Here is a 22,059-nt window from a genome sequence, read left to right on the forward strand (position 1 = left end):
GTAATAGATGGCAGTGCTGAGGAGCATAGGAAGCAGGGGCTGTAATCATAATGCTTTGCACACTTAGGCAACAGTCTTTCTCCTAGTTCTCTGCAAGTAGAAACAGATACACATCTTTATGACATCTTGTTGAGTAAGTATTATTCTTTATTTTATATGGATGTAGAAATAATGTTCTGACTGCAGAAAAGATGCAGGTTCTTGAGTTTCCTAGAAAGCTGTACAATAGCAGAAGTGTTGAAAACATGTACCAAGGACATTTTCAATCATACATTAATCTAGCTTATGTCAGAATACAGAAGTTCCTAGTTTCTAGATCCACTGAATGTATGTAAAGAGGATGAGACTTCAACCTCCAGAATAAAATATTTTTCTCGTTTCCAAATTTTATCTATTGCTGCACTGAAATACTAGGATCTTAGTTAAAAAATCAAATCCTAAACTTTTAAATAGTGGAAGAAGAAAAATATTGTTAACCCACCACAAAGGAAAACAATAAGCAGAACTGAAATTCCAGGTCAATGCGAAGGATAGCAAAACCAAAATATTATTGGTCTGCAATGGAAAAAAAAGTTATACGTATATGCAGAAAGTTAGTAGTACTATTCAAGCAGTATGTATGAAACATTATTTGTGATAGGTAACTGTCATTGCTCTGTCCATATAATTCCCAAATTCTAACCTACTAGAGACCTTGTATTTCTTAGCAGATTTTCAGTTTGCCACTTGAAATACCACACTGAAATGTCAAGCATAATTCCAAGTAATGATTTCTCACCTGATAATGTTTTAGTGTGCCATTAATAAGAAGAGAAGACTGCTTTTCCACCCTTTCTGTGATTGCGTGAGCAACAGTGTAGTAGGACTGAGACCCTCTAGCACTATATTGCATGCTATATTCATCATCCACATCTTGTTTGGCTGTCCTGGGAAGCAGAAAAAGAACTAAAGTGAATTCCCACAAACAAACAGTTCTTTTGACCACAGCTCACATACGTATGTCTAAAGAAACAGTGCAAATCCCCAACTGTGGCGAGTACACCAAAGGGTGCAAGATACTTTATAAACAGTACACAATTAATACCAAATGATCATGTTCCTCTTCCTGCAGATGTTCATGCCAGAGAAGCTACCATAACTCACTGCAATCTAGAGCAAGCTTCCCTTGGGAAATGCCACTGTAAGAAATCACAATTCCTAGCAAAAAACAGCACCTACGGAACACTCACTCAATGATTTGCTTTGCATCTTTCTCAGAAACTTCCTCACTGTTAGGATCCAGGAGTATCTTCTCATCTGCTTCTAACCTGCTTGATTCTTCTTCATCATCCTACAGAATACAGAAAAAGAACAGGGGCGCTGGGAAGTGCAACATCTTCCTAAGTCATACTTTCAACTGGCATTCACATATTGGTAGCTTTCATTGGTCAATGCTTTATGACAGAAACCTGAATCACAAAGTTCAACTTACACCTATTCTGCAACAGAATTGCACTGCAGCATAAGAAGAAGATAATTTTTGACACACATTAACCCACAGGAAGTCATGATACTTTGAAATAAAAAGTATTTTTCCCTTTAATGATCTTACCTTTAAAAGCCTTACTCTGTCTACTGTGTTCATGGAGAGGATTCCAATAACACGTGTATGTTTATATCATATTCCAGATGTGTGATAATTTAATAAAGCTTAAAAAAATGCAAAGAACTGCTGTTTTAGGCTTCTATTGTTTAACTTTTTAAAAACAGACCACATTTTTACTATTTTGGAAATAACTTAATTTGTCTTCTGGCTACAGTTGCAACTGATAACCAACAACTTAAGATCTCGCTAATGAAGATGAACAAAACACTGCTCTGAGTTCTGCAAGTGTATTCTCCTAAGAATGATTTCCACAGCTCCAAACAACACTGCTGCTAAGGAAACTACGCTAAAAATGTGGGCACATCTCTCTTAACATTCCTCCTAGACTCTGACAGGTATCAGGCCCTCCCCTCCTATCTTAATACTGAGAGTCTTGCAGAATTACATTAGTAGTAATTAGTCCTGCAAAGGCATGTACCTTAACATCATACAATCCAGTCAGTTACAGTGGTCATGTGGTCTAGTATTGTAAAGATTGCTAGACTTAGGAGGTCTGAATTCTATACCTAGTTCTGTTCCCAGCCTGTCGATGGAACACAGTCCTTCTCTAATCCTCAATTTTCATCTCCTTTAGAAAGTACTTGTCTGAAAAATACTATGCAAATATTCGTATTGATTATGCATAGTATCTAATATTATGACCCTGCAGGGTTGGGATCTTTATGTGTCTTAATTTTAAGTTTCTTCTCAGAATTTTTGTAATAATAGTATTTAAATCACCATTAAAGTACTGAATCAAATAAGCCTACCCTGAACAGTCTAAACCTAAATCCCTGACATAATCCCTAATTTTTTAATAAACATAACATATAAATAACTGTGTTATTCAGAATTGCCAATAAAACTTCCAATGCATAAACATTAAAGATGTTAACTTAATTCACCACAAAGCCACAATACAGCCTTTTCTAGCATATATTTGAAAATAGGAACCTGCTTATATTCTCTCGTTCGTGATTATTACTAATCAGAGTAAAATATTTACTTTTCCTAACCCGGTTACCAGTTAGACATTTATGGCATATATAAAGGGCAACTGCTATGAACTGAAAAGAATTACAAAAGCAGTTACTTCTCCTGTTTGTATTATTTTTAAAACACTTACATACCTGCTATCATTTTCCTTTCCTTCCTTATGAAAAAGAGGAAAATATTACATGGAATAAGTACTTGTTTTTTACTGTATTACTTGTCACAGTATTTTTTTTGAAGACACATACCTCCTCCTCATATTCAGAGCCACTTTCATCTTCACTGTCTGACCTGGGAGCAACTTCATAGCTGTGCAAAGACAACAGAAAGATTATGAATTACAGGTAACAGAAGGAGGGATTGGGTTCAATACATCTACTCAGTTTGCACATAATAAATTAAAACAAGAATAGAACAGATAGAAAAAAGAATAGCTAAGAGAAGCCCATGAAAAACATCAATGCAAATAGAAAAAGCAGCCTACTTGTATGTTAACTACTTACCCAGGGTTCATCTCCAGCCAAGCATCCAGCTGACTTGCTTTTGGTGCTTCTGGTCCAAGAAGAACTTTGCCTGTTTCAGTGTGAGTCACTTTGACTGGAAGGTCACTCATCTGACTGCTCTCATCTATGGGCTAAAAATTCAAATGACATTTTATACCATAAGCCAACTGAATTTCATGCTTGTAATGTGTAATAAAAAGAACTAATAGCACCTTCAACATTCCAGATCTGAACAAGCAGTGAAGTTTTCTTATTAGAAGCCACGCCTTCTCACATGGCTATCAAGCAAACACTGAGTCACAGTATTTCTGCATGTAACATATTGTATGCAATATCCACAAATATATCACAGTATTCCAAATAAATTAACAAGAGCAACATGGTAAAGAACTGTTGGCTTCTGTGAAACAAGACACAAGGTATGCATGCTTATAAGCATTTAATCCTGTTATTTATACCAATGGACATTTGTAACAAAAAAACATACATTGACCTTATCACCTTTTCTCTTATATGGAGAAAAAAGGACGTAACAATTTAGCTAATTTTTTAAGTAAAGAAGGCCTATTTTAAAGATTCACTGTCCTGACGTCTTCAATTAATCTCATAAAGCACCTGCAAAAACAATCTGAAATAACTTTCAGATGCCTTAAGACATCGTAATACTATAGTCTGTCCTGTGTCTGAAAGGTAATTACATGCAATATCAACAATGTATTTTATAAAAATGAGAAGCTAGGATATATTGTGTTTACAATCTCATTTTAGGAAGTAAATTATGTCTACACACAGACTGCAAGAAAACCATTTACTTTTAAGCATATAACAAAGCTAAGAGGGATTCTTCAGCATACTCAGTGATAGATTCAATATATTTTTCTTTTTGTCTTCAACTTTCTGAAGAGAAACAGGCTAGCATAAATGTTAATCTAGATAATTTTTATTCCTGGCTGTAAACAATAGCTCTTCTTTGAACATTTGTGGATGTGATTTTTTTTTAAGCTATAGCAATGGCACACAGAACAATCACTGGGAAGCTTAAAAAAAAACAACAAAAAAAACCACCTTGTAAAATTCATACCTCTCCATCAGGACCGAGACCAGATGCCATTCCTTCTGCATTTTCTTCAGCCTTCTACAACAAATGAAGAAGCGAAAAATATTATGGTCAGATTACAAGTATAGAGAGAATACTTTATATGACGTAAGCAAGAAAGGACAGAATACAGCTTCTGCTCCTGTCACAGTGCTGGGTTTGTAGTACTACAGCACAGTTTTATTTTGGTTAGCAACGTAAACAGATCAGACTAACAACAAGAAGAGTCTCTTAAATTGTGTTTTATAGATAAACAACTTCCAAGTATCCTTAATGTGTGTGATAAATGTAGATAATCCAGTTGTTTCTTTGTTTTAAGAGGTATACTTAAGGAATAGCTGCACTTCTGAATATTGAGATGATCGTCAATATCTGCTTCAGATCAAGCCTTGGGCATTTGTCTTTGCCATTAAAGTCCATTTTCCAATGCATGAACTTGTTCCTATGTTAAGAACATACTCTCAACGAAAAGTACAGAGGTTTTGGAGAGGGACAGGAGAAAACATGGAGCATTTTTTAGGCCATTAATCTCCAAAATTAGAATTTTTTATATGCTGGTATTTATTAGCATATTTAGAGTGCTGCTTGGAAACCACGTAAATATAATGTTTATATTTGTATCAGTAATGAGTAGCAAACCAGGCATGGAAATGGATTATAAAAATCCTCTTATCCATCCTGCAAGAGATGAAAGGTACTCAGAGGTCACAAAATTGACAAATCATTACTTAATGATTATTTCACACACAGAATTATTTTTTTGAAAATAGCACCGTTCACTTTCCACAATGAGTCTCTCTCACAGAATAAAATATTTCATATGAAGAAAGGTAATTTTTAAAAGCTTCAATTAAATGTTAACATTGCACAATGAACAATACTACTGGCAGAATACCCATTTACTATAAACCTACCCAAGCAAGTTCTTTCTCTCTAGTCATTTCCAATGGTCCTACAAAATGGACTGAGCCAAGTGTAGAATGTGGAGGTCTATAAAAGTTACCCTGTATGAAACAGCTATGCAAACCAGACTTTTCCCATCTTCTTTGCACAAGGTATTTTGGACCCACTGGATCCTTTTAGGATACTTTAATCTGAATTTACGTGCCTGGCCCAATTTTGTCTGTAGAAAGTTTATCAGCAAATCAATGTTAACAGCCCACAATTTTCTAATCCTGACAACTTCTCACCTTCTTTAGAATTAATGATAGCAAATTTCTTATATATTTCAGTGGAGGGAGGTGAGTTCCCTCAGTGTTAAGAATTTAGCAGTGTAGATGATTTTAGATACTCTGGTATGTGTATGACAATTGGTTATCGCTACATTTAACAACATTAAAATTGGATTTGAAGAAGAGAAAAAATACCAGCTGTAACTACTTGCCTTCTTTCTTCTCCTTCTCTTCTTCTTCTCTTTAGCTGCTTGTGCCTGTTTATGCTCCCATACCAGGTTAGTCAAATTAGCCACATACTCATCTGTCTGCTGCAATAGGTAGGCCAGGCGCCTATCTTTCTTTTGGTCAATCAGCTTACGGTAGCCTTCTTCATCTTCAGCCTAGCAATACAAAATAGAAATCAGCCAAGACAGAAATGCTTCCAAGAAACACCAACCAACTCCTATGTCAATAATCATGTGTTATGATCTGCCTAGAGGGACAACTAGATGGGTGAAGAACTCATTGGATGATCAGGCCCAGAGGGTCATACATTTGTGTTAATGAGTCACAGAATCATAGAATCACAGAATGGTTTGGCTTGGAAGGGACCTTAAAGGTCATCTAGCTCCAATCCCCCTGCCGTGGCAGGGGTACTTTCCACTAGATCAGGTTGCTCAAAGCCTCATCCAACCTGGCCTTGAACACTTCCACAGAGGGGGCATCCACAGCTTCTCTGGGCAACCTGTTCCAGTCTCTCACTACCCTCACAGTAAAGAATTTCTTCCTAATACCTAATGTAAAAATACCCTCTTTCAAATTAAAACTGTTACCCCGCATACTATCACTACACTCCCTGATAAAGAGTCCCTCCCCATCTTTCCTGTAGGCACCCTTTAATGTGCCATTTCTGGACACTCAAATCTACTTCATATTTTTCAGCAGTGGACATCTTTATTATTTATCGTACTACATGTTAGACTGACATAAGCTCAACCTCACGATGTACAAAAATATTTCTAAAATATCAGGATTACCTTTTTTTTAAATCAGCTCTTTTTTCTCTAATAATTAACATTTTTATGAGCTTGGTTAGATAGACTGCTGGCAATTACCTCTAATGATAAAAAAGCTCTATAATGCTAATTACTATGTGATTTTAAGAAATACTCTAGGGCCTCAACATTTGTTATACTCTTATGCAAGTCCTTCATTTACATTTTACATGCACTTTTATTTCTAAGTTTTTATCATTTTTATATTTAATTATTTCTACATTTCGTTTTGTGATTTTTAAAACCAACTCTTCAGTCCTCTTCAGTCAGTCGTGGAAATAGATTCTGGACAGGGACTAGAGTTTTGCGCTACATCTGCACCCATATTAGATACTTACTATTTTTTAGCATGTTTCAAAGTAAGCATGTCAATTCCCATTCAATTCTATGTTGGTGAAGTGTTAATAAAGTGTTAAAAAAGATCTAACCAATGTCTTGAAGAAATTTTTCCGACCCCAGTTGCTAACATAGTTGTAATACGCATTGATCTGTCCACACTTTAAATTCCAGAATTATTTTAACTCCTGAAATGTAGGCAGCCCACCGACTGGTTTCACAGCGTTCTGAAGAGACATGCTTATACACAAACCCACTTCTACTCTGTCCTAAGAACGACACAACTGATAATTGTGCAGGTGTAAGGAAGTAAAAACTATGAAATAGCAAGAAGGAGTATGGTCCTGGAGCATTAATGCGTAGAACTGACTGCTATTAATTCTCAAGATACATGCATTACTGCTATTGGTTATGTATTTTTGCATGTGAAATCAGCTTTATGTAGAAGTTGCGGAGTAATGCCATGAACAAGTTAATCATATGGACTCTTCAAAACTATAAACCTAGAAATAAAAAACAGTCCAGTATTTATATAATGGACTGATACCTCTGCAATTATATAACAGTGTTAGCATATGAAGTTAATGAGATTAAATGATGTTATACCGAAGTGGCTGTGCTAAGTTTTCATGCTGGCAGAAAAAACAATTATTCCTATAAAAAACCTTAAAAAAAGAAGTAGCTATAGGTTAAAATGTACAGTGTCACATTCATTACTATCATCAGAAATACACATAATCAAAATGAAGCAGTTTTAGATTTATACTTTTTGCTTTACAGAGGCTTTATTCTGCAAAGGAAATACATGGGTGTGGCTGAGGCTGTATATGAAATATTAAAAGGATACGGTACACAATTTTAGCTAAAATAGCCATATTCCTTCCTCTACTCCTTACCATTAGTCTCCTCATTCTTTCTTTCTCAATTCTCTCCGTTTCTTTTTTCTGCTCACGCTCAGTGTTGGCATGCCAGGTTGCCACAGCTTTAGAAAGTTTCTGAATTTTCCCAGCAACTGACCGGTGGTACTCTTTAAAATCTTTAGCATGCTGCAATATGCTATTCAGGTATTCCTAGAAAGAGAAACAAGTTAGTGCAGACACTTGGACAAAGCACAGGATTTGAAATCAGGAATACAGAAGTTCTAATCTTATCGTTTTCCAATTGCTTATCACATGATTTGGAGTTTTTTTAATCTTAGAAACTCCAAAGGTAAATAAAACATGTAACAGAGAAGACTCACACAGCAAAGCAAGGTGCATTTCTGTCATGGGGCAAACAGCTAATAAGTTAAAATACCTGATGCTTCTGCCTGCGTTTCCTCTCCTGTTCTATCTTCTGCTGTTTCTCAAGCTTTTCTGTCATACGGGCCTCCCTCAAAGTCTGGCGTTTGCTTCGTTTGTAGGCTTTGGAGTTCAGCGCTGTCTCCAGTGTTGTGTCACGACGCATGCAGGCTACTACCTCTTGTCTTAGCTACCAGTGAGAAAAAAGAAACACTTAAAAAAAAGAAAATAATAATGCATGGAGGAACAACTTTAAACACTGGTATGGCAGAATAAAACAGTAACAGTCCAGAAGATGTCCCAGCCTCCTTTTCCCTTGCCATTACAGTTCTGAAAAGATCCAGCATCAATACAGTCGCAGCAGCTGTCTCCCTAAACAAATCTTAAGTCTCCACAGGATGGCCAAAATGTTAATCACTCTTAATCATCATTTCTTCCTTCTTCACAAGACGCTGCAAATGACTGTCCTGCTGCAATGAAAGGGGCTAGCCAAGATGTTACACCATCAAAGTAAAACATGAATGAACAATATACATAACATACTTTCTAGAGCTGGACCTGAACATAGCTGACAACTCGTCTCATTGCCAGCTGCACGGGACAGCAGGGAGAGGTAAACGTTAAGGGCTTGGAACAGTACTGCCACAGTCCCAGCAGTACAGCCAGTAGAGCCTGCTGCTTTTCATCTGACCTCTGACAAAACTTCATTACAAAGGAGCGCCAAGGGTAGAGGGAAGAAAGACTTGGACATCATGGTAGAACTACTGCCAAGGCTTCTGTCAGGAAGTATTTTTGCTTGACCTGCCAAATCACATCTTTGTTCTTCCAAACTAATTGGAAAGGCCAATGGCAAGAGGCCCATAAGAGTCTGGCAGCATGATTCCTCTTCTGAAATTCATCTGTTGCTACATGCACTCAAGGTCCAACTTATATCTTAGATCTTGTTACGCTTAATTCTCAAAGTCTGTGTGCCACAGTGGAAATCCTGAAAACAGATCACAGAGAAATACCACACACAACACCAACATACAACACTTCCTAAAACAAGTGGACCCATGACAAATACGAAGTATGTCCAGAAAGAGGTGTCTTCTGGGATTTGTGTTGAAAATCAGCTTGCAGCCTGTTCAGCTGTTGTTCTGTCTTTGTGCCAGGTTCATTACGAAAGGACACAGTTCTATAGGTACACTTTAGAGTGGAAGATAAAGCAGAAAGCAAAAAGAACACTTGTACATTTTTATTAAAAAAAAAAAAATCTAAGTTAAACATTTCTGTGATTTGCTTATTGGTCAAGTTTGCACTCATGCAAAATCTCCTGCTTAGGCTCAGTGCTGCTGCAAAATCTCTTGCCCGTTCACTCTTTGCTACACGAACACGTTTGGCTGTGACCTCTATGAGAATCTTCCTGAAGCAAAAGGCATTACCTGGCGCTGGAAATTCAGTAACCTAAGTGCCTTCAACTCCACTGTAGCTTTGGTTCGCAGATCAGGGGGCAGAGAACCAGGCAAGTTCTCCAGTTCCTGGATTCTGTGAGCAATTCGAGCCTGAAGCCTAAGTAAACAGAAAATTAGATAAGACCAGGAGAAATCTCCAAGTGGTTATCAAAATCATGTAGTAAAAACAGGCAATTTATCTCAGGCGTTTATTTGGATTTTACTAATTGTTTCTGAACTAACAGGCTTTTGCAGAGATGACATTAGGTATCCTTTTCCACTTTGAAAATAATGAAAATACCCCTTGGCCCTTCTTTTAATTTTGACTAAATGTATATGTGTGAAAAGAAACATAGGAATTTTATTTTACTCGTACTGTACAGGATTCTGTTTCCAAGTGTCTTTGATGGGTATTGTTTTATGTACACTGTAGTCAGTGATGACATAGACAGAACCTTCCTTAATATCTGGAATTCTACTTGCTTATTTTATTGATAAATGAAAAGTTCATTAGTAAAGTATTCACACTTACATAGCTGTTACACTGTAAATCAGATTCTATTTCACTCTTCCTTTACAAGCTCCTTTTGCATTCATTTGCAAATTTAAGAGAGAGAGAAAGAGAGAATAATGGACAAGCCAGACAGAACTTTTTTTTTTTCGATTTTTTACATTGACAACTAAGATCACAGAGCTAACAGTTACATAGTTTTTGTGTTTTTATTTACAAGTAAGTACTTCTGTGAACTGCAAATTTTGCCACGGCACTAAAATAACAGACCTCAAAGTTTTAAGTTATCCAAAAGTTGCATCTAAGTTCAACTGAATCAGTGCCCTCCATTTCTCACATGCTTTAGGAAAAAAAAACGCGAACAAAAAAACCCCAACCAAAACCAAACACACACACCACCACCACCAGAGAGTTCTCTCTCTCCCAAAATCAAAAACCTAAAGGCCCAGGAACAGGAAGGTATCTCATCTCTCTATACTGCACAGGACTTTTAAAATTTCCCTTTACTTCCACAAAGCCTAAAACATCATATCACGTTAGGAAAAGGTGTCTGCTGCTGTTTTCCTCATGTTTTCCTCCAATGAGGACTTTGGAACTGCTGTGATGCGAGAAAGAAAACACTTTCTATATGGCTTCTTTCCATACAGTGATCATTCTTCCCCTGCCCTTTCTCCCCCTCATCACTCCACAGTATTAACACAGTGACATAAACTCTCATATGCTCAACATGTCAGCCTCACAGCTGGAAAGCAGATCACATGTCAGGCAAAATGGCTGCACCTGATATACAAAGTCAGAACAAATCAAAATACTAGTATCTCACAGTAACTGCATACATAGTGACTTTTGTATAATCTGAAAAGCAACTGAAATCACTTGTACAGTTGCAGGCAATACCTGTTCTGTAACAGCACTCCTTCCTAAAACTCCTAAACTTCCTAAAACTATGCATTTTTTTAATTACCAAAAGACTTCTGAAATTCCTGGAACAACAAAAAGGAGGTAAAGATGCATTACTGCAGGAGACTAACTTAGTGTCCTCAAGAGAGCAAAAAGTTGAAGAAGAATTAGGTTAATTAAGTTTTTCATACAGACTGAAAAGTAAATCAAGAAGCATTACTTCCTAATAAGAGAAAGTTCCATTAAAAGCTACAGATATTTGTCCAGGCCACCAGGGAAGTTTGTGATTCCCACAGGAAAATTATTCATTCAGAAAATGACATTGGCATATTTTGTTCTTTCAAGTATATGTACTGAACTAAAAGAAGTCCACATTTGGTACAACCTCACCTGTCACTGGGCATTCCAGTTATTAAGAACAGATTTTAGTGCACCTAACGATACAAAGTACTGAGAATTCAGTGATTTTCTTGGAGATTAGATGTACTATTGTACATCCATACAAAAAAGCAGCCAAGGTGTACAAAGACAATACTGTTCTAAATCACTGATAGGTGCTCTGCCTCTTGCTTATTCACACGTGGATGTAATCATGCATCACAACTATGATTTATTACTCTATTTCACTCCCCAAATAGCTGCAATGCTTCTGAAACCATCACCTACGAAACAGTTATAGCCAAATCCTGGTTTCACTGATTTTAATGAAATGTTAGGGGAGCAGTCACAACCTTTCCAAACTTCTCATCTGAGCTGTGAACTTAGTAAGGCAGCTGAATACTGAACATATTTTCATTTTTTTTTCTTTTTTGTTAGCACTGAGTGTTCCTTCTTGTACTATACAAGAGGATGAGCACAAAAAGTTAATCTTTGTTCTCCCTAACACAGCTTATGGTTTTAGATAACTAAATGGATGAGCCACTTCACAAACAAACATGAACTGAAATGCTCACTTATTAGTTCTGCCAGAATTGGCTTGTTACTTTAACTCCAGGTTTAAAAGAGGTGAAAGTGCCTGCTGACGTAAAAGTTTACAGAGTAGAAATTCATGCAGTAGCCAAAATTGGGCTGGGGTTTATATTTCTGTCATCTAAATTATTAATAAAAATCCAAATATACAACTTTCTTGAGATATGACTAAACATAATGCAAGCTTATAGGGTGCGCTTATTACATCCCATCATCACATTAAGCAATGCACCCCCATATAAAAGACTTTTCATACTGCTAATCATTTGCAACTCAGGTTTATAAATAGGCTGATCAGAAATAAACGTACATGAAATTTTATCATTAAATTATAAGGCAGATTAGTATTTCCAGGATAACCTTTCCTCCTATTTTTTCCTCCATATGTTGAAATGACTGCAAAAACAGAGGTCTGCACTGAGCTACAAACACTGACACTTCTACACTTTTGTGGGTGATTACCCTCCTTTTCCAGCCAGAGGGAAGGAACAGGACAAAACAAAACAAAACAAAACAAATCAGTATTTCTAAGTCAGTACAGATAATATCTCAGAAAATTCTCATTGAAACTCAGGTCCACTTTCTATTAAAATAAAGTCCTGGTCAAAAAAGTTTAAATACTAATGAAAATTTACAGCACACATAAGGAAGAATAATGAAAAACAGCAGCCAGATCTGTTACATATAAAACAAAAAAAAGGAACATATTTTGAAGTTTTATTTCAGACTTTCCTAGAAGTACTAATTATATTACCTAGGGTACTAACAGTAGTAGTAATAGCAGTAGTATTTTCTTGAGTAGTCAGTAGGATTTTTAAAAGAATTTCATGACAGACATCCCAACTCAAGTGAATGCAACAACTACTTGAGATATTTCTCACCACAGCCATCTTCTCGTCTTTAGAGAATGATGGCACTTTGTTGGACTATTGCTGTCTTCATTGAAAAATACTAATAGCTATTGCATAAACAGAATCCAAAGAAAAAAGTTTCCTAGATGTATTTTACAAGCACTTGAAGGATATAATCTCACCGTTTAAAGAATATATTTAATTAATCTTTGCAGTTCAGCAATTTATCTTCATCCATGCAGAAAGTGGCTAGTGTATCTAATACAGCGATCTCTTTGCAAAACAAGCGATGCACACCTCTTCCTCATTAACTGGGGTCAACAGCAGAGGTTACGCTTGCACATTCAAACCTGTCTGGTATGGATACCATGCAGTAAACCATGAAGATACGTAAGAATACACTTCGCAGATAACGGAAAGAAACTATGGACAATCTACAGGACACTAGCAAGTGTTATTTTTTTTTAATTAGCAATGAGGAGGTGGAAAAAAGCCTTTCACATAACAGAACAATTTTAAATTACACACATTATTAGCTTTCAGAGATCTATTCAGTGAGACTGAAAAACAGCATTTTATTTCGAAGAAAGTATTAAGGAGAGTTTTATAAAAGCATGGTATGAATTTTTCATTCGGGACGGATTTCAAGGAATGCAACAAGTTTAACAGCTTTCCACATATGAATAATTTAAACTTCTTATAAGAATTTTGAATATCTAAGTTTCTTTTTATCCACCTTTAGTCACACAGAGATTAACAACAATTACCATATAATCTCATCTCACATCAACATATGCTGCAAATATCTTGCACACAACCACGTGAATTTGACAGCAACATTAACTCTCCATTTTCCTTCTCATTGTTAGTATACGCTGGAGCCTTTTTTCTTATCAGATCAAGGCTTTTCAGGGAGAAAAAGCAGTCTGTTGATGTTTCATTAGAGTCAAAGCTTTTTCAGATCTGGAACATGTTAATACGTGCATTACTGCTTCTCGATCAGTACTGGTCTATTTAACATGTGGTTAATGAATAGGAATGCTATACTGTACTTCTAAGTGCCTATTTGATGAATTGTTTGATGAAACTAACTATGTAACTTCCTAGTAAGAAGGAAAGGAAAAAAGAATTGCTATCACTGAAAAAAAATTAATTAGATGTAATTTTGTAACAGCAAAATCTAAAGTATTTCATGTTTACAATATTGTTCTGTGTGTAAGATATGCTATAATACATAAATCAGGTACACGATCAATTAAGAAATGGAAATGTGTATGAAGTAGCATGTATTCTCCCCCAAAAGCCTGCTATTATGCACTTGAGAGGGGTGCATACAACAAGAGAAACAGCCAAACACTTCAGCAATGAACTTTGTATCACCTAGTGCATGAATTAGAACTGAATTACTGTCTCCCCAGCAGCATGCTTCGCGCCTTTAGTCCAGAAACACCATGTTCAAGGTAAATGTCGTGTTTTAACCCTGACCAGCAACTAAACACCACACGGCTGCTTGCTCATTCCCTACCTCGCGTCAGTGGTTTGGGGGGAGAATCAGAAGGGTAAAAGTGAGAAAGAAATTCATGGGTTGAGATAAAAACAGTTTAATAATTAAAAACAAATAATATTTTTTTTTAATTCTAAGGAAAAGAGAGGAAAATAATAATGCCCCTTTATTAAAAAAGTTAACTACTGAGAAATCTCGAGAGACAACCATTTCATAAAGCTTTTGCTAACTTCACTGGTTTCAGGATACAAATGTTTATATATTGGCTTTTTTTTTACTCCCTTTTTATGAAGAAAGTGTGAATACATCATATTTCTGTATCATACTTGCCTATACTAAAGCTAAGTCTAGCACCACCCAAAGCACAAAAGCTGTTAAACTGCTTTTTTCCAAAGCTTCTGTCTGATGTTACTTACACAGTTCTAAATAACGAAAAGACTTCCAGAAGTTCTAAGCACTCTGGTACACAAAGCAAAACCAAATTCCAGCACTGTTCAACATTAAAAAAGCTTGGATCATTATCTATGTGCTACCATAAAGCCCTTCTGCTGCAGAATCCCTATCAAACTTCCACCTCACTTACTCTGCCAAGAAGATCAGGGTATTTAGAATCTAATGGATATGCTGTATCTGCAACCAGTTCTCCACATTAGTAAATGCAACACCGCTATTTTCTGTCACTCCTCACCTTCCTCCATTTATGCATACTAAGACATAATAGTCTAGCACAAATAGTGCAATGGAGCAGGGCTGGCATTGTACTGGCCACATGATTCTTGACTCAGGATAGTGCTACAATTCTTCACTGCGAACCCCTCTAATGGTGTGTTCTACAAGCTTTCTGAAAAAGATGTTAGAAAACAGTTTCATGCTGAAACAGCTATGGCCATTCAGTCCTAAGGTAAAACAGGTAACACCGACAGAATGACCACAACAACATGCCAATACATTACTTAAGCATTATCTTACACAAAAAGTAAGCTTTTCTGGGATCAAGGCCTGGATTCTGGACATGGCACCTCATCCTGAAACACTTCATGGTGTTTTACCTTCGTAAAGCAAAAGTCATTGAACCAGTCTTCAGTGAGATCAGCATCCCTTTTGGCTACCTTCCCCTACAAACTCATTGTTATACTAACTGGCAGAAGCATTATCAGTCCAAAACAAGCAAATATGCTAAGTGCAGTTTCTTTCCTTTGACTGATAATGATCAGGAACATATTTTAGGTGCAGGTCAAGATCCTTCTGCCTGGCAGATTCTCAAGGTCAGTTGCTTAGTAGCCTTGTTGATGGGAAGAGGGAAGAAGTTTCTTTCTAACTCCACAAGAAATGTCATCCTATATACTTTGTAATGAACAAGAATCACCATCTAATTAGGGCACCCAGGAGGCAACTTTTAAAGATCGTGCTTCCTGGTAACCTTTATTTTCAATCTTGCCTGTGACCTCCTTAAAATTCTCTCTACTCTTTGGTAGTCTAGCCAACCCCATCATCACTAATAAAATTTGGTTTTGCTGTGGCCACTATCTCATCAGCCTTTTGACCTCTACTGTTCTCTTCTAACTTCCTTTTTGTTTATAATTCTGAAAACTCTCTGCACTGAACTGGTTTTTCTGTAGACTACAAGGATTTTGATTTCCTAACTTCCAGTGCTTGCAGCATCCAAGTAATACACTGACCCAGCAGAGTCCTTGAGCCTGTTTTAAACTTACCTGGTTTGCAATGATACTGTCAGTATGCTTTACTAGTTCATAGCTTGGGGTAGAATTAAATTATTGTTTGGTTTGACATTTCTGTACTTCTCTTTGACATGGTCTCTCTCTGGAAACTCAGTTTATACTATTGTCACTACAGTAGTTCATTGCAAGGAGTTTCAGCTGAGAAAGGGAAAAACAACCACCTGCATATGCATTTGAATCTTGTTATTCGCTTTTACCTATATTCACGTTCTTGGAGTATTTCAACAGGATCCAATCCTTGTGGCTTCTGGACAGGGCTGATGCGATTCTGCTTTTGCTGCAGCTGAACAATGGGTGAAGGCTGTCCAGGTGGTGGCTGCGGTACAGAAGGCCCAGGCATGGCGGCAGCAGGCTGGGCAGCAGGGGGGGCAGGAGAAGGCCTGCCACTAGGGGGTGGAGCAGGAAGCTTTTGCTGCACATTGGAGACACTCATATCTGGGGCTTGGCCTGAATCATAAAAAGTACTTATTCGTAACATGAAATATGGAACACAGCAAGGATATCAAGATGGTTTCTGAAGACAGAATGTGAAGCTAAGGTAAACATTCAAAATTACCAGAAAAAGCACACCGAGATAGACTACACTCCATACTTAAAAAAACATACTAAAATGCAAGTATACCTTATGTTGTAAGGAAGCAGTCCAAAGAAAAACAAAACACCTGAAACTTTATGATGATGCCATTTCTTTTCCTGTTCCTGATGACTTTTAATTCTACCGTTAGAAGAAGTACAACAGCTGTAGAACTGATTTTGTCCAAGTGCAGGACCTAATTCTGCCTCTTGTTCACTATCCTTGCACCACTTAGAAGGCATCTATAATCACAATCTGACAACAAGCACAAGTAGGTCTGCTTTTAGAGCTCTATCAGAACTAGACAGCCATATTAAAATGTCTACAACTGTACTTAGAAGTATCTGTCATATATAAATAGCCTTTGTTTCATTACAAACTCCTATTGATTGTATGTTAGCATTTCAAATACCAGCAATTCCATTACTATTTTATCTTACAGCATTCTAATTGTCTTGAAAATTAACACCTCAGTTAACATGAAAATAGTACCCGCCATGTATAGCCACTAAGGGTCACAGATTTCAGTATGCCATTATGACAACAAGTCACCCATGCATTCAGATGTTCAAAAATTGTCACTGACAACAGACATTGCAACAATAAAGATGTCACTTAATTGTCTGAGGAGTTATAGTAATTTAATGCTAGGAAAAACAACTACAAAGTACACCTCCAATCTTGTAATCAACCTTAATTCAAACCCAACATCCTGAAATCTAGATAAAAAGATTCCTTCAGAAATCACACATCTGCATCAAACTCCAGAAAAGGAACCTGAGCACAAGCTGTAGATTCTGTATTTAGCAACACTGCATTTCAGCTTATAAAAAATAAGGGAAGAAAACAAGTCCACCAAAAGCCTCTGTGTAGTCTCAGTTTTCAGGGAATCATGTGAACTGAACTGTAAAACAAACACTACCACAAATGACTGCATAATGAATGACAAATAAATTTAAAGAAATAGGTACAATCTTTAAAACACATCAAATAAAACCTCCAAACAGATACAGCAAGGACAGACAATTTTTTTCTTAAAAAAAAAAAAAAAGGAATGAAAAAAGATGAAAAATAAGAAGCTTATAGTTAAACAGGAAAGACTTATTATTATGACTTACTGGATTATTTAGATAAAACTATCCATCTAGCAATTTCATATACCTGCCAGCATTTTTCAGTAGCAGCATTTGAACTAGAAGGCACTATGCCTGGTAAACTCATACATACAACCTCTCAAGAAATGCTTTTCGCCCTCTGTATTATCCTACTCAAATTTAAGTGATCGTTGGGAGTCTTCCAAGAAAAGCTATTTTACATCTGATTACATACTAGTATTTCATTTTCTTTTCATGTTGCTCTAAGTAGCTGACTAATGACAGAGAACTTTTATGACATCAACTATGACGGAGTCATCACTGTCCCAGATTTACCCACAAGCAACAACATAGCATAACTTTTCTACCGTATGAGAAGCCTGTGTTATTCACAAGCCTGCAATATTGTATTTATTTTTAAAACTCTCTAAAAAAAAAAACCCAACAAAACTTCAAACGATATATATTACTAGGGATTTCTAATTCTTTTCAATGCAATACTTCTTCCACTCTACTTTCAAACAATAAAATCAGCCTGTAAACCTAAATCTGAACAATTTCGTTCAAAACCTGATTACCACACAGGGGAAAAAAAGTTACACTGTTCATTAGATCTGAAAGACTACAATGAACTTTCAAAGTAATCCAATTTAAAAAAAAAAAGAAAAAAAAAAGAAAAAAAGAAAAAAGAAAAAAGAAAAAAAGAAAAAAAAGAAAAAAAGAAAAAAAGAAAAAAGAAAAAAAGAAAAAAAGAAAAAAAAAGCAGCCTAATTCTACCATGGTTTGAAAACTCCTGTTTATACTAGCAAAGACTATAGTTGAAAGACAAGCTTGCTGCAATTAAGCATGCTCAGAACATAACTTATTAAGTAGATTTTATGGGTGCCCCTCAGGCAGGTTACATATTTCATTCTGATTGTAAAAAGGTGCTTCAAGTTCAGGCTGCCTAACAATTCCAGTAATTTCATGTGGTCAAGTCATTCATGGATGAATAAATGGTTAGACTCTCCTTGATTCAAGTCCAAGGCACAGTAAAGGTTACGCTATTTTTCTGCATGCTTTTTTACCTTCCCTTTTTTTTTTCCCCTGCATCTTTTCCCCAAAATACACCCAGCCTGTTTAACCACACCTCTGTACATGACAAAAAATTAGCATTATATTCTGCTATACCTTCAGTCCAAGTTTTAGGGGTAATGGCAGCTGTATGTCCAGGCAACCCTGGAGCAGGCCCTGGTCCAGCTGCAGCACCACTCATTGCATGTAATCCAATACCTGCAATTTGACAGAAGAAAGAAACTTATTAAGATATAAAGCATTTCCAAGTATTCAAAAATCAGTCTTCTTTCTAGCATGCTAGTCTATTCAGGCAAGTAGTATTTTTCTTCATTAAATATGGATTTAAGTAGATTTTATTGTGAAAAAATACATGTAATAAAGCATATTAAAATCATGTCTCCTAAAAAAAACCTTACTCGGTAGCAAAGCCATATCCACCGAAATGAAGTGACAAGTGAAATTATTCAAATCATTACTAAAAAGAAAATAGTATCATCTTAACCCTCGATTTCTAATGCAAACTCAATAATGGAAGTGTTCAGAAACTAACAGGTGCAGGGCATTTAATGTAACACAGTTTTCTTAGGACAAAAATGTGCTTGCTTACTGCACTGTAACATCTATTATCATTAGGAGAAAAAAAAAAAGAACATTTTCTTTTCCTTATGTTTTTCATTTGACAGGACACTATACATGGTTTGTTTTACTTTCCAACCTAAATAATCAGTCAACTTGCTCCAGATTTTTCTACCTACTTTTCTGCATAGCGACAGGACACTGAAAATTCACTCTAAGAAAAACAGTAAAATTGTGACGAGTAAAGTAAGATTAACATACAAAAAATGTCAAGCATAATCAGGACGGACAGAGTACTGCACACTGAAATCACTTTTATTTCAGTTTTGACAATGTCCTATTAATAATAGATGTGGTTTATGCACTTGCTCAAGCTTAAAATGAACGGCTGCTGTTCAATTAGATGCCAGAATACAGTGCCAAATTATAGCCCTGCACAGCACCCATTTCTTAATTTTCCACAGGTAGAACTTCAAGAATTACCTGAGCAATGACACAAGGCCTAGATTCACTTACCAGACTGTCTGTTGAAGGCACTGGGAGGCTGCTGCTGTTGAATGCCAGGCAGGGTCCTCTTGCCCTGAACAGCAAGCTGGAGGTTTTCTGGTAAAGGCTGACCTCTAGCTAACATTTTGTACGCTAGAATCTGAGCCCGCAGCTGATGCAGCTGTACAGGGCTGAAAGGAGAAGGACCTCTGTTAGGTTGATTCATAACTTGTGGGTCTCCTGGTATAATGGGTCCTGGTTGGCTGGGAGTCATCTGGGGTGGAGTTGGACCTCCTCCAGACATTGGACTGGACACATGCTCTGGTGCTCCTAGTGGAGATGGGTGTGGAGACATATAACCTAGAACAGGTAAGAGGATCACAAACTTACCTCTCTGGTTAGTCAAATCTAAATTCCATCAAATTTCTTTAACAGTATAAAAATGTCTCTCTCAAGTCAGGATAGCTGTAGTGTTTTCTGCAAGATCAAAAGTGCAATCTGGAGTTCCCTGGGATATCAAGATAGCCTCATGAGCTATTCTTTGAGAAGAACTATAATTGTATAGTCCAATGGTTCCTAAAAATAACAATTACCCTTACAGTTGGAGCAAGACAAACTTAACCAAGAAATACAACACAGAAGCATCAGGATGTGGTACCGTTTCACTAGAATGTTGGACAAATATTTCATTGTAGAACACATGCAGTGAAGTCTGCCTATTCTACAGCTTAATATTATAAGTTTATTTTGATGCACACACATCAACGAATACCCATTCACTGATACAGGCCCTCTTTGCCAAAACTCGCCAACATACAGAATTAGAAACAGATGGCATTCAATTTCTGTACAATTGCTCTTTAATTTATACAGATTAAAGGTTTGAGCCAGACAAAGAACCTTCAATATCTTTTACCATCTGGGTGCTCAAGAACCCGGAATGTCCACTGCAAGCACTAAAATCACCTTCTGAAGAAGCTGCTGAAGACTGTGTTACTCTATAAAATTCCAGGAGAGCAACCACAGTTTTGAAGTAAACAGTGCTTGTATCTTATTATAACACTTGTGAAGGCAGTGGTTTTAAGTTTGCATTTTAATTACACTTAATACATATTTCCTTGAGCTTCACAAGGCATCCCTGAAAAGAGACAGCATAGATTTTTGGTGAGATTTCCAAGAATATGTAGCATGTCATAGAAAAAATATGAAGAGCAATCCTTCAGGTAATGCACAACAGACAGCTAGATTTTAAAGATGTCCAGCAAGAGCGAAAAAGAGGTAACGATATTTACCCACTTCACCCTGGTATTGTAGAGCACAAATAATGCTCTTGTCAATTTGAAATGCCTAAAAAAACTTCAAAAAAATATCAAGAAATCTTCTGGTTCACTTCCATATTCTTTAGCAAGCCATGGATCACTGAACTCCAAAGTTCATGCCACTGTTCATGGTTCTGTGACACCAAATCTACTCTTCCTTCACTCTTCCTGACACTACATCAATTTCATCTATACATAGTCCAGATCACAGAAGCAAGTAATTTTGTCCGCTCTTTAGCTTCACCGTTCTTACTTGCCCTCCAGTAAGTACAACATAGGCAAAATCTCAAAGTAGTCTCAACTTTCCTGAGATGACAGCAGCTGTAAGTCACTAGAACTTATACAGGTGGATAGATGAGAGTGCTAAAGAATTCAAAGTCCATCAGTGCTGAGGTCTGGGGATGAAAATATTCCACAATGAAGTAAAGGTTGTAAATGTCTGAGATAAAGGACAAAGAAGAGAGGATTTCAGCTCTTCTAAAAAAGGAAAATGAGGTAGAAGTACACTGGGGAAAAAATGGGTTTTGTGATGGGAAAAGACCAGATAAGACAAGACAGAAACAGACCAAGTTCAATCTGGTAACTAAAGACGATGATGACAGGAAAGAAAGAAGACTCTACTGAGAGTAAGAAAAATTCAGCAGTTCAAGAGAAAAATAGGGAAGTGAGGTGAAGAGTTCAAGGCAAAGGCAGAAAGAGACCTTAAAAAGTTAAAATTACTGAAGTTATTTACTAGGTCAATATAAAACTTGTTTATACAGCCATTGGTGGTGATAAAAGCTATGATAAATAACCATAAGTTTACTCCACTTACTCATCTCCTTCCACTAACTTACTTTTGCCTCAATTTTTTTTTTTTGAAAGAAAGAGGGGAAGCTACAAATCCCTCTTGCTGAGCACACTGCTTTAAAAGAATCACTATGCCACAACGAAAAACAAAATATACAACTGCATTATTGTTTTACACTATAAAATGGGGTTTATTGCAATGTTTATCCATTACCGT

At 36.6% G+C, this 22,059-nt stretch overlaps 1 protein-coding gene across 4 annotated transcripts in view; it reads right to left on the reverse strand.

The window, feature by feature from the left end:
* SMARCA2 (SWI/SNF related BAF chromatin remodeling complex subunit ATPase 2) overlaps nt 1-22,059 on the reverse strand; it is a 114,109-nt gene that overhangs the window by 64,743 nt on the left and 27,307 nt on the right. For all 4 annotated transcript variants that reach the window (XM_087742556.1, XM_087742558.1, XM_087742557.1 and 1 more), the window contains 12 exons: nt 19,765-20,094; nt 18,787-18,888; nt 16,146-16,395; nt 9,466-9,592; nt 8,058-8,231; nt 7,658-7,831; nt 5,601-5,771; nt 4,202-4,255; nt 3,121-3,251; nt 2,866-2,926; nt 1,230-1,330; nt 779-926 (listed from right to left, as the gene is read on the reverse strand). In XM_087742556.1, coding sequence (XP_087598682.1) covers nt 779-926; nt 1,230-1,330; nt 2,866-2,926; nt 3,121-3,251; nt 4,202-4,255; nt 5,601-5,771; nt 7,658-7,831; nt 8,058-8,231; nt 9,466-9,592; nt 16,146-16,395; nt 18,787-18,888; nt 19,765-20,094 — 1,823 coding nt within the window. The remainder of the gene's footprint in view (nt 1-778; nt 927-1,229; nt 1,331-2,865; nt 2,927-3,120; nt 3,252-4,201; nt 4,256-5,600; nt 5,772-7,657; nt 7,832-8,057; nt 8,232-9,465; nt 9,593-16,145; nt 16,396-18,786; nt 18,889-19,764; nt 20,095-22,059) is intronic.

The sequence above is a fragment of the Nipponia nippon genome, unplaced genomic scaffold (assembly GCF_047370975.1).
Source record: "Nipponia nippon isolate SJK-2023a ecotype South Korea unplaced genomic scaffold, ASM4737097v1 scaffold_8, whole genome shotgun sequence".
In the NCBI taxonomy this organism is placed as follows: domain Eukaryota; kingdom Metazoa; phylum Chordata; class Aves; order Pelecaniformes; family Threskiornithidae; genus Nipponia; species Nipponia nippon.